The following is an 11,905-nucleotide window of genomic DNA, read 5'->3' as shown; positions in this document are numbered from 1 at the left end:
TGCAGCCCTCTGTGGTAAAGAATTCCACAGATTCGCTTCTGTCTGAGGGGAGTGGGGGGTGGCAGGGGTGGGGGGGGGGGGAGTCCCTCAAGCCAATCTTTGATGCATGCATTTAACTCCTTGAATTTATTTACTCAATGCCAGTTTTCTTGTGGTTCGGGTAGTAATCCTGAAGTCATTACCTCAGGAGATCTGCTTCTAATTTAGCCCCTGTCTATTCAATATCTTTCAGCAAAATTATCTTTTGAGCCCTACAAATGTAGTCAGCACGATTGGGGCTGCCCATTGCTGAAAGCAGCACAAATGGCTGAAAGTAATTTCCAGTGGACCCAGAATAGCTTGTTTGGTATAGTTTATACAGAAGTAAATCATAGGTTAGAATAACAGCAGCTCTGTAGGAAGAATATATCCAAGGAAACAAAGATTAAGGTGTACACAAAGTGTCTTGTTACGGACATGTAACTGCAGTTGGTTATAGGGAGACAGATGGATAAGGACAACCTTGTGTATGCTAAGAGAAAATTTCCATATCTAGCTAACTTAAAGTTTGAGATACCCATCACAAGTAGATTTACTTGAGTTAAGGTTTCCATGTAATCATAGTTATAGATTTCATAGTTATAGATTTTGACACGTAACTTTAAAAAAGATGTAATAAGTGTTAAAGAGAGTTCACTAAAAATCTTATGGACAAGACAGTGTTAGATGGTAAAGCGCAGGGAGGATTGAATTGGAGAAATCAGCAGTATTGGAAAATGGTTACATACAACGTGCATTGTGAAAGCCCCAAGAACAGAGGTAAGGGTATCTGGTAAATATCATGATCTTGTAGAATATCAATCACTGACCACTGATTAATTTGGTTGGGTGTGTATGTAATTAATTATTAATACAATTGGTCTGCAGTTGCCATTGGTGGGCTGGAAACAAATGTTTCAAAATGCCTGTGCTTCCCTTGCTCATCGAAAAACCTTCTGACCCCCAGAGGTTTCTTCTGACCAGTGTAATTGCAATAAACTCTTTAATGCTGGAGGTGAACTGCGGGTGTCTAGTGATTTATTTAGGTCCACTGCCCCAACAAGGACCAGTTTGGATTGTGAGGTGCTTATGAAATCGTGAAAGACTGCCGAATTTGGAGATAAAGAGCAAGCGGGGTTTCCTTGGGCTTGGGTCACAAGATATTAATTGGCTGACTGACACCTCAGTCTGTGTACAGGTGATATCAGACTGTCACCTCTTGTTGTGTATATAGAACATAGAACAATACAGCGCAGAACAAGCCCTTCGGCCCTCGATGTTGCGCCGACTGTGAACTAATCTAAGCCCCTCCCCCCACACTATCACATCATCATCCATCTGCTTATCCAAGGACTGTTTAAATGCCCCTAATGTGGCTGAGTTAACTACATTGGTAGGGCGGGCATTCCACGCCCTTACCACTCTCTGAGTAAAGAATCTGCCTCTGACATCTGTCTTAAATCTATCACCTCTCAATTTGTAGCTGTGCCGCCTTGTACAAGCTGAAGACATCATCCTCGGAAAAAGACTCTCACTGTCCACCCTATCTCATTCTCTGGTCATCTTGCATGTCTCTATTAAATCCCCTCTTAGCCTCCTTCTCTCCAATGAAAACAGATCCAAGTCCCTCAGCCTTTCTTCATAGGGCCTGTGCTCCAGACCAGCAACATACTGGTAAATCTCCTCTGCACCTTTTCCAATGCTTCCACAACCTTCCGGTAATGGGGCGACCAGAACTGCATGCAATATTCCAAATGAGGCCGCACTAGCATTTTGTACAGTTGCAGCATGACATCACGGCTCCAGAACTCAATCCCTCTGCCAATAAAACCTAACACACTGTAAGCCTTCTTAACAGCACTATCAACCTGGGTGGTAACTTTCAGGGATATGTGGGTCAGATTGTATCCTCCCTCACTGTATAGTTCAGACCACACTGTTTCCTCCCTGCTGTGTACAGGTGATGACAGACTATCCCCAAATCCCCCCGCGTACGAGTGTCCCCACCCCCGCTGTGTACAGGTGATGGCAGACTGTCCCTACCTGTCCTATGCACAGGGGATGCAGACCGTCCCTGCCCTGGCTGTGCACAGGGGATGGCAGACTGTTCCCACGCCCACTATGTACAGGGTATGGCTGACTGTCCTGTGTACAGGGGATGGCAGACTGTCTCCATGTCCACTCTGTACAGGGGATGGCAGAGTGTCCCAGCCCCACTGTATACAGGGGATGGCAGACTGTCCCCATCCCCGCGGTGCACAGGGGATGGCTGACTGTTCCTGCCCCATTGTGTACAGGGGATGGCAGACTGTCCCCATCCCCGCGGTGCACAGGGGATGGCTGACTGTCCCTATCCCCGCTGTGCACAGGGGATGGCTGACTGTCCCTGCCCCATTGTGTACAGGGGATGGCAGACTGTCCCCATCCCCGCTGTGCACAGGGGATGGCTGACTGTCCCAGCCCAATTGTGCACAGGGGATGGCAGACTGTCCCCATCCCTGCTGTGTACAGGGGATGGCTGACTTTCACCACCCCCGCTGTGCACAGGGGATGGCTGACTGTCCCAGCCCTGTTGTGTACAGGGGACAACAGATGGTCCCTACATCCGCTGTGTACAGGAGACAACAGATGGTCCCCACCCCGGCTGTGTACAGGGGATGGCAGACTGTCCCCAGACCCGCCATGTACAGGGGATGGCAGACTGTCCAGACATCACCTGTGCACAGGGAATGGCAGACTCTACCCGCCCCAGCTGTCTACAGGGGACGGCAGACTGTCCCCACCCCTGCGGTGTACAGGGGACAGCAGACTGTCCCCACCCTCTCTGTGTACAGGGGACGGCAGACTGTCCCCACCCCCGCTGTGCACAGGGGATGGCTGACTGTCCCAGCCCCATTGTGTACAGGGGATGGCTGACTGTCCCCAACCTCTCTGTGTACAGGAAACAGCAGACTGTCCCCACCAACTATGTGTACAGGTGATGGCAGACTGTCCCCAGACCTGCCGTGTACAGGGGATGGCAGACTGTCCCGACGTCTCCTGTGTACAGGGAATGGCAGACTCTACCGGCCCCTGCTGTGTACAGGTGATGGCAGACTGTCCCCAGACCCGCCGTGTACAGGGGATGGCAGACTGTCCCCACGTCTCCTGTGTACAGGTGACGGCCGACTGTCCCCACCCCTGCTGTTTACAGGGGATGGCCGACTGTTCACACCCCGGCTGTGTACAGGGGACGGCAGACTGTCCCCACGTCTCCTGTGTACAAGGAATGGCAGACTCTACCCCCCCCTGCTGTGTACAGGGGATGGCAGACTGTTCGAATCTCCGCTGTGTACAGGGGATGGCAGACAGTCCCCACCCCAACGGTGCATAGGGGTTGGCAGACTGTCCCCGCCCCCGCTGTGTACAGGGGATGGCAGAATGTCCCCGCCCACTCTGTGTACAGGGGTTGGCTGACTGTCCCCACCTCTGCTGTGTACAGGGGATGGCAGACTGTACCAGCCCCACTGTGTATTGCGGATGGCAGACTGTCCCCATCCCCGCTGTGCACATGGAAATGCAGTGTTACCCCGCCCCCGCTGTGTACAGGGGATGACAGTGTTACCCCGCCCCCGCTGTGTACATGGGAATGCAGTGTTACCCCGCCCCCGCTGTGTACAGGGGATGACAGTGTTACCCCGCCCCCGCTGTGTACAGGGGATTGCAGTGTTACCCCGCCCCCGCTGTGTACAGGGGATGACAGTGTTACCCCGCCCCCGCTGTGTACAGGGGATTGCAGTGTTACCCCGCCCCCGCTGTGTACAGGGGATGACAGTGTTACCCCGCCCCCGCTGTGTACAGGGGAATGCAGTCTGTCTCCACCCCTGCTCTCCGCCCGCTCAGACACGGAAGTGGGTGTTGGTTGAACCTGACGGCGTGTCGGAGCTGATGGAGGCCGATCCCGCGGTCTGCGGGGCTCGCTGATTTTTTTTTTCCCTCAGCCCGAGGCTGCCAGGGACGGGATTGCGGATGGATCCCCGACCCCTTCTGGTCTTGCTGCTCGGTCTCCTCCGGGGGATCGCTGCAGGAGGTGAGGACCTGGCTGAGGCGTGGAGGTTCGTGTAAATTGTGCCTGAGGGGGGCCAGCACATTCTCCCCGTGTCTGTGCTCCGGTTTTCTTCCTACAGACCCAACTTGTGCAGGTTAGGGTGCATTGGGAAAATTGTCCCTTAGCGTGCATGGGTCAGTGTGAACTGAACAGGACGAATGGCCTTGCTCCACGCCGTTCGGGATTCTGTGACCTTTCAATTTTTCAGTATCCTGGTGATTCCTACAGGTCTGCAGCGCAGGATTAAAAGAAAACAGGGCCTTTCAGCCCATCCACTCCATTCCAGCTAAAAGCCACTGGCTAGCTCTTTCAGCCCCCCGTTCCAGCACTGGGCCCATACCCTTGTATCCGTTGGCGCATTGATATCTCAATTTCAATGCGCTAGTGCGCATGGAAATATTTCTTCAACATTATGATGCTTTTTGCGTCCACCACGTTTGTAGATTCAGGTGAGTTCCAGATTCCCAACACACTGGCTGAAGATAATTGTCCCCTCTCTAAACATACTGCCCCTTGCTTTAAATTTCACGTATGCCCTCTGTCGGTCTTCTCTGCTGTAACGAAATCAATTCCAGTCCTCTCCAAATTCTCTTCATAACTAAAACTCTGCAGTCCAATCAACATCCCCGATTACTGTCCTCTGCACCCTCTCCAATCACATCTCTCCTGGTATGTGGATCCCACACTGCACACAACACTCTATCTGTGGCCTAACACCTTAAATAGTTTCAGCATAACCCCCTAGCTCTAAACATCTCTGCCTTGGTTAATAAAGGTGAGTAACACGTGCCTTCATAACCACTTCATCTACCTTAAGAGTAAGGTTCTGGGGAGTGATGCTGAACAAGGAGACCTTGCACTGCAAGTTCATAGTCCCTTGTAAGTCACAGTTAGGTAGGACAGTGCAGAAGCCATTTGATACGTTTGCCTCGATGGGAGTTGGGAGGGTCATGTTGCAGCTGTACAGAACATTGGTGAGGCCACTTTTGGAAGAGTGCTGCTGTTCTACTCTAAATGCTATAGGGTGGATGTTGCGAAAATTGAATATGTTCAGAAAAGATTTACAAGGGTTTTGCCAGGGTTGCAGGCTTTGAGCTGCAGGGAGATGCTGAATAGGTTGGTGCTATTTTCCCTGGAACATCAGAGGCTGGGAGGTGATCTCATAGAGGTTTTTGAAATCATAAAGGGGATGAATAGACAAGGTCTTTTCCCCAGGGGAGGGGAGTCCAAAATGAGAGGGCACAGGTTTAAGGTGAGAGGGGAAAGATTTAAAGGGACTTTTCCAAGTAGAGTGTGGTATGTGTATGGAATGAGCTGCCAGAGGAAGTGGTGGAGTTGAAGGGAGATATCTAATCTTTTCAGGAATGCTTCTCAGCACGTCCTTTAAAGTGTTTCTGCTATTGTCATGCTGGGATCAAGCTCTACATTGCTTGGGAGTCTGATGTCAGGTGTCTGAATAACAGGGCCTCCCCAGTGGAATGTGTTAGTGCTAAGGGGGCTGGGCAGTTGGTTTGTGAGAACAAGCTGCTGTTGGACTGCCCTGTTTGCAGACTGAATGGATCTGGCAAAGTGGATGGATTATCACTGTTGATCTCAGTTGACGGGAGTTGTTGTGTTTAGTTCTGGTAGCCTCATTATAGGAAGGATGTGGAAGCTTTAGAGAGGGTGTAGAGGAGATTTACCAGGATGCTGCCCAGACTGGATGAAAAGTTGAGGGAGCCCGGGATTTTCTCATTGGAACGTAGAAGGATGAGAGCTGACTTGATAGAGGTGTAAAAGATTATGAAAGTCATGGAGTGGATAGCCAGATGCTTTTTCTCAGGTTGGAAATGACTATTACGAGGGGGCGTAATCTTAAGGTGATTGGGGGAAGGTATAGGGGAGATGTCAGATGTAGGTTCTTCACAGAGAGTGGTGGGTGTGTGGAATGCCCTGCTGGCAGTGGAAGTGGAGTCAGATACTTTAGAGACTTTTAAGTGACTGTTGGATGGGCACATGGAGGATAGTAACATGTAGGGTATGCAGGGTAGTTTGATGTTTGTGGGATAATAAGTCAGTACAACATCGTGGGCCGAAGGGACTGTACTGTGTTACTGTTCTATGTTTTATGTTCTTGGGAGTTGTTCTTTAGATCTCGGTGTTGGTTTCAAGAGGACATCAGTTTTCCAATATTGAGAGAAAGGATAATTATCTCCCAAATTTCTTAGAAGTGGCGCTTGACCCTAGTTTCATTTCGATAGACTTCAAAGTGGTTCTGTTGGTGATCCTGACCAACCGCTGGGGTGGCAATGGGCCTAGTGGTATTACTTACGGATTGTTAATCCACAAATCCAGGTAATGTCCTGGCGATTTGGGTTTGAATGTGGGTTTGAATTGAATTCAATAACAATCTGGAATTAAGAGTCTGTCAATGACTGTGAAACCATTGTCAATTGTCAGAAAAAATCCATCTGGTTCACGAATGTCTTTGGGGGAAGGGAACTGCCAACATTAACTGGTCTGGCTGACATCTGACTCCTTGTCCACGGCAATGTGGTTGAATCTTAATGGCCCTCCGGGGAATTAGGGATGGGCAATAAGTGCTGGCCTAGCCAGAGACGCCTACATCCTGGGAATAGATTGAAGGAAATGCACGTTATGAACCACCCCCACCCTAAACCCGTGTGCCAAATGTTGTACACCTTACGTGTGGCATCTCAGTGAGAAACATTTGGCAGTTCCAGTATACCACAGTTACTTGCTTGGCTTTTTACTACTCTGCCGACATTCTGCTTTGTCCTACAATCAAGCTGTTCAGCAGAACTCCAGCATGTTGTGAGTGCACTTTCCATGTCCAACAAATCCTGGAACTGGAGTGACATCCAGAGCTTCTGGATCAGAGACAATGACACTACCCATTGTGCCACAAGATGTCCCCTGTCTCATCATATCGTTCTGAATCTGAAGTAGCTTTTGCTCGAGGTTCATGCCTTTGGAGGACTTTCCCAAGGGTTTCATGATTGAAGTCAAGGGCCTTTGACAGAGCAGCAAAAAGCACGCCAACTGTACAGTATTTCAGACACTTAGAGGTATTGATTGGCAAAGATTATTTACGTGGGCGATTCTCTGGATGTATGTCTTTGCTGATGAGTAGGAGCTGGTTCAGGAGGTTTCGTGTGAGAATCTTCCCCCAAGCAGATAGGAGGGTTGTGCCTCTTCACTTCTTCATGAGAAAGCAAAGGCTTTTTCCCTCAGGACCCTTCTATTAAGCAGTGAGCGTTAGGTCACCAGCCAAAAGCACATCTGGCCATTCAGGAGCCAGAGATATCTTGCAAGGTGCTCAATCAAATGGGAAGAGAGTGAAAAAGATCTCTGGCACCCTCGCTGAAGTCAGTTCCTCCAGGACTGCAACAACAATCACGCAAATAATTAACTTCCGAAGCCGAATTTTCTTTCCACAAGCTAAAGTTGGCTCCTGGTTTTGAGAAGAGCGGAGGGAATGTTTTATGGCCATTCTGAAGGACTCATTGTTTGAAAAGGCAGATTGGTGTGAGTCTATGTGTGAAATTTGTCCCTAACTGTGCCACGCGTTGGAGCTCCATCCAACAGGGTGCAATTCGGTGTGAAACCAGCCACTCCGGGGAAGCAATGAAAGCAGAGACTGGGCAGAGCCCTAGCTTGAGACCTGGCTGCTGGACCCCACTCCCCATGTTTTTTCAGGGCAACCCTTGTCCTTTCTGTTCACAGGCCTGTGACTGCTCAATTGGCCTGATAAGTGACCACAAATCATGAGCCCTGACAGACCTCATCATTGTTTTGAGGCACTGAAGACCACAGTGATGACAAAAGTAGCTTTGTTCCCACCTGTTTGTTTGCAATTGCCCTTTTTTTGCTGGTCAACTGATAATGTTCAATTTCCTGCCCTTTTCTGTTCCCCCGACCTGTTGTTTTTTTTCTTGGATTGCCACACTGCACCATTGCCTTGGCCTTTCTTTTTCGAATTCTATTTTTCAATTTGTCGACCCCATTTAGGGTAAATCCCAAACACAGCATTAGGGGTTAAACACTTCTAAAGACCTTCTGAACAGTGGGGCTGTGAGTGCTTCCTGAAGCCAAAAGTCAAAGTAACTCTCCCTCTTTCTGATGCCTAACAAGGTTTGTAGCTTGGAATCCAGCCCAATGTCTTTGAACTGAAATGAGTCAAGTCGTGGGCAGTGATCACATGGTGGTTGCCCGGGATTTCGGTGCTCTCCACAAATTCCCACATGCTGTCCACAAATTTGCGTTCCTCCCTCCCACTTCCCATTTTCCCTTCCCCATTCTTCTTCCTTCCTTCCATTCTGCTAACCCCTTCCCTCCTTTCTTGGACATCCACCATTCCCCCTAACCTGTCCTTTTGGCTCTTTCCCCAAGCATACACTTTGGGTTCATTCTCAATTATTCATCACACAAACAGATTATGTGGAGATTCAGAGATAGCAGGAACTGCAGATGCTGGAGATAACAAGATGTAGAGCTGGATGAACACAACAGGCCAAGCAGCGTCAGAGGAGCAGGAAGGCTGATGTTTTGGGCTGAGACCCTTCTTAAAATGGGGGAGAGGAACGGGGTTCTGAAGTAAATAAAGAGAGAGGGGAGGCAGATAGAAGACTGATAGAGAAGAAGACAGGTGGAGAGGAGACAGACAGGTCAAAGAGGTCGGAATGGAGCCAGTAAAGATGAGTGTAGGTAAGGAGCTAGGGAAGAGATAGGTCAGTCCAGGGAGGACGGATAGGTCAAGGGGGCAGAATAAGGTTAACAGGTAGGAGATGGGTGGTGGGGCTTGAGGTGGGAGGAGGTTGGAGGAAGGACAGGTTAGGGAGGTGGGGATGAGCTGGGCTGGTTTTGGGATATGTTAAGAGGAGGGGAGATTTTGAAGCTGATGAAATCCACATTGATAGCATTGGGCTGCAGGGTTCCCAAGGGGGATAGGAGTTACTGTTCCTGCAACCTTCGGGTGGCATCGTTGTGGCACTGCAGGAGGCCCAGAATGGACATGTCGTCTGAGAAATGGGAGGGAGAGTTGAAATAGTTCGCGATTGGGAGTTGCAGTTGTTTACTGTGAACTGAAAGTAGGTGTTCTGCAAAGCGGTCCCCAAGCCTCCGCTTGGTTTCCCCGATGTAGAGCAGGCCACAACGGGAACAGCGGATGCAGTATACCACATTGGCAGATGTGCAGGTGGACATCTGCTTGATATGGAAAGTCATCTTGGGACCTGGGATGGGCGTGAGGGAGGAGGTGTGGGGGCAAGTGTAGCACTTCCTGCGGTTGCAGGGGAAGGTGCCGGGTGTGGTGGGGTTGGAGGGCAGTGTGGAGTGGACAGGGGAGTTCCGGAGAGAGTGGTCTCTCCAGAAGGCAGACAAGCGTGGGGATGGAAAAATGTCTTGGGTGATGGGGTCGGATTGTAGATGGCGGAAGTGTCAGAGGATGATGTGTTGTATCCGGAGTTTGGTGGGGTGGTGTGTGAGGGATGTGTTGCGGGAAATGCGGGAGACACGGTTGAGGGCGTTCTCGACCACTGCGGTGGGAGGGAGGAGTTGCGGTCCTTGAAGAACGCGGACATCTGGGATGTGCGGGAGTGGAATGTCTCATCCTGGGAGCAGATGCGGTGAAGGTGAAGGAATTGGGAATAGGGAATGGAATTTTTGCAGGAGGGTGGGTGGGAGGAGTTGTATTCTAGGTAGCTGTGGGAATTGGTGGGCTTGAAATGGACATCAGTTACAAGCTGGTTGCCTGAGATGGAGACTGAGAGCTCCAGGAAGGTGAGGGATGTGTTGGAGATGGCCCAGGTGAACTTCAGGTTGGGGTGGAAGGTGTTGGTGAAGTGGATGAACTGTTCGAGCTCCTCTTGGGAGCAAGAGGCGGTGCCGATGCACTCATCAATGTAACGGAGGAAGAGGTGGGGTTTGGGGCCAGTGTAGGTGTGGAAGAGGGACTGTTCCACGTAACCTACAAAGAGGCAGGCATAATTTGGGCCCATGCGGGTACCCATGGCCACCCCCTTTGTCTGTAGGAAGTGGGAGGAATGGGAAGAAAAGTTGTTGAGCGTGAGGATGAGTTCGGCTCAGCAGATGAGGGTGTTAGTGGAGGGGGACTGGTCGGGCCTGTGGGCCAGGAAGAAGCGGAGGGCCTTGAGGGCAGCTGCATGTGGAATGCAGGTGTATAGGGACTGGACGCCCATGGTGAAAATGAGGTGCTGGGGACCAGGGAATTGGAAGTTCTGGAGGAGGTGGAGGGTGTGGGTGGTGTCACTGTCGTAGGTGGGGAATTCCTGGACCAAGTGGGAGAAAATGGAGTCCAGATAGGTGGAGATGAGTTTGGTGGGACAGGAGCAGGCGGAGACATTGGGTCGACCAGGGCAGGCAGGTTTGTGGATTTTGGGAAGGAGATAGAAGTGGGCGGTGTGGGGTTGGGGAACCGTAAGGTTGGAGGCCATGGGTGGGAGGTCACCTGAGGTAACGAGGCTGTGGATGGTTTGGTGTTCAGGTTTGGGGTCGTGATCCATGGGGCGGTAGGAGTAGGCATCGGACAGTTGGCATTTGGCCTCGGCGATGTAGAGATCAGTGAGCCATACCACAACTGTGCCTCCCTTGTCTGCGGGTTTGATGGTGAGGTTGGGGAGGGAGCGGAGGGCTGCCCGTTCTGCGGGGGAGAGGTTGGAGTGGGTGAGAGGGGTGGAGAAGTTGAGGCGGTTAATGTCTCAACGGCAGTTGGAGATGAAGAGGCTGAGGGAGGGAAGGAGGCCTGGGGGTGGTGTCCAGGAAGAGGACTTGTGTTGGAGGCGGGTGAAGGGGTCAGTGGAGGGAGGGTTAGGCTCACGGTTAGAGAAGTAATCGTGGAGGGGGCGGAAAAACTGCTCGATGTCCAAACGTGACTGGTATTCGTTGATGTGTGGGTGGAGGGGGACAAAGGTGAGCCCCTTGCTCAGGACTGACCGTTCGTCTTCTGTCAGTGGGAGGTCTGTGGGGATGGCAAAAACTCGACACGGCTCAGTGTGGCTGTCGTCTCTCGGGTTGCTGGCTGTGGGCGGAGCGATGTCGGCGGTGGGTGGGGGTCTGTTGGCAGTGGGCGGGGCTCTGTCGGTGGTGGGCGGAGTTGCAGTGGCATCGGCGGTGGGCGGGTTTCCATCAGCGCTGGGCGGAGTTGCGTCGGCGATGCGACGTCGGTGATGGGAGGAGAGGGGTGGGCGGCGGCAGCAGCGGTGAGGGTGGTGTGTGTGGTGTTGTAACTGGAAGTGGAGGCGGTGACTGCAGCAGCGGTCGCGTTCGCGGTCCCGGAAGCGGTGTGCCTGGTGGTGGCAGATGTGACCTCAACCCGGCCGTGTCCTCGTGGTCAATGGTGGTGGGTACATTGTTGGGGAGGTGCAGGGACAGGCTCGGGATCTGGGAGGTGGAGGAATCCTGTTTAAGGTGGCAGGAGCCAGTGAGTTTGTTGTACTTACGATTTTTGGTGTCCAGTAAAGCTGAGTAGAACTGGGTGTTCAGTCTCTGGATCCTACGGAGGATAAAAAACAAGAGGGGTCCTTTGCAGGTCTGGGAGAGGCAAATGTGGACCTCACCAGCTCTAAAATTTCCCCTCCCCCCCCCCCCCCCCACTGCATCCCAAAACCCGCCCAGCTCGTCCCATCCTCCCTAACCTGTTCTTCCTCTCACCTATCCCCTCCGTCTACCTCAAGCCGCACTCCCATTTCCCACCTACTAATCTCATCCCACCCCCTTGACCTGTCCGCCCTCCCCGGACTGACCTATCCCCTCCCTACCTCCCCATCCCCATCTATACTT

The 11,905-nt window shown here is 51.6% G+C and overlaps 1 protein-coding gene across 3 annotated transcripts in view; it reads left to right on the top strand.

Annotated features, from left to right (window-relative positions):
- Nucleotides 1-111: 111 nt before the first annotated feature.
- LOC125446599 (hepatic and glial cell adhesion molecule-like) overlaps nt 112-11,905 on the top strand; it is a 33,686-nt gene continuing 21,892 nt past the window's right edge. For 2 of the 3 annotated variants that reach the window (XM_048520301.2, XM_048520303.2), the window contains exon 1: nt 112-798. In XM_048520301.2, coding sequence (XP_048376258.1) covers nt 687-798 — 112 coding nt within the window. In that variant the 5' untranslated portion in view covers nt 112-686. Of the gene's footprint in view, nt 799-3,894; nt 4,088-11,905 lie in introns of those variants that run through there. The other variant, XM_048520302.2, reaches the window with a different exon arrangement.

Source organism: Stegostoma tigrinum, chromosome 34 (assembly GCF_030684315.1).
Source record: "Stegostoma tigrinum isolate sSteTig4 chromosome 34, sSteTig4.hap1, whole genome shotgun sequence".
Taxonomy (NCBI): Eukaryota; Metazoa; Chordata; class Chondrichthyes; order Orectolobiformes; family Stegostomatidae; genus Stegostoma; species Stegostoma tigrinum.
This window is presented reverse-complemented; position numbering and strand designations above follow the sequence as displayed.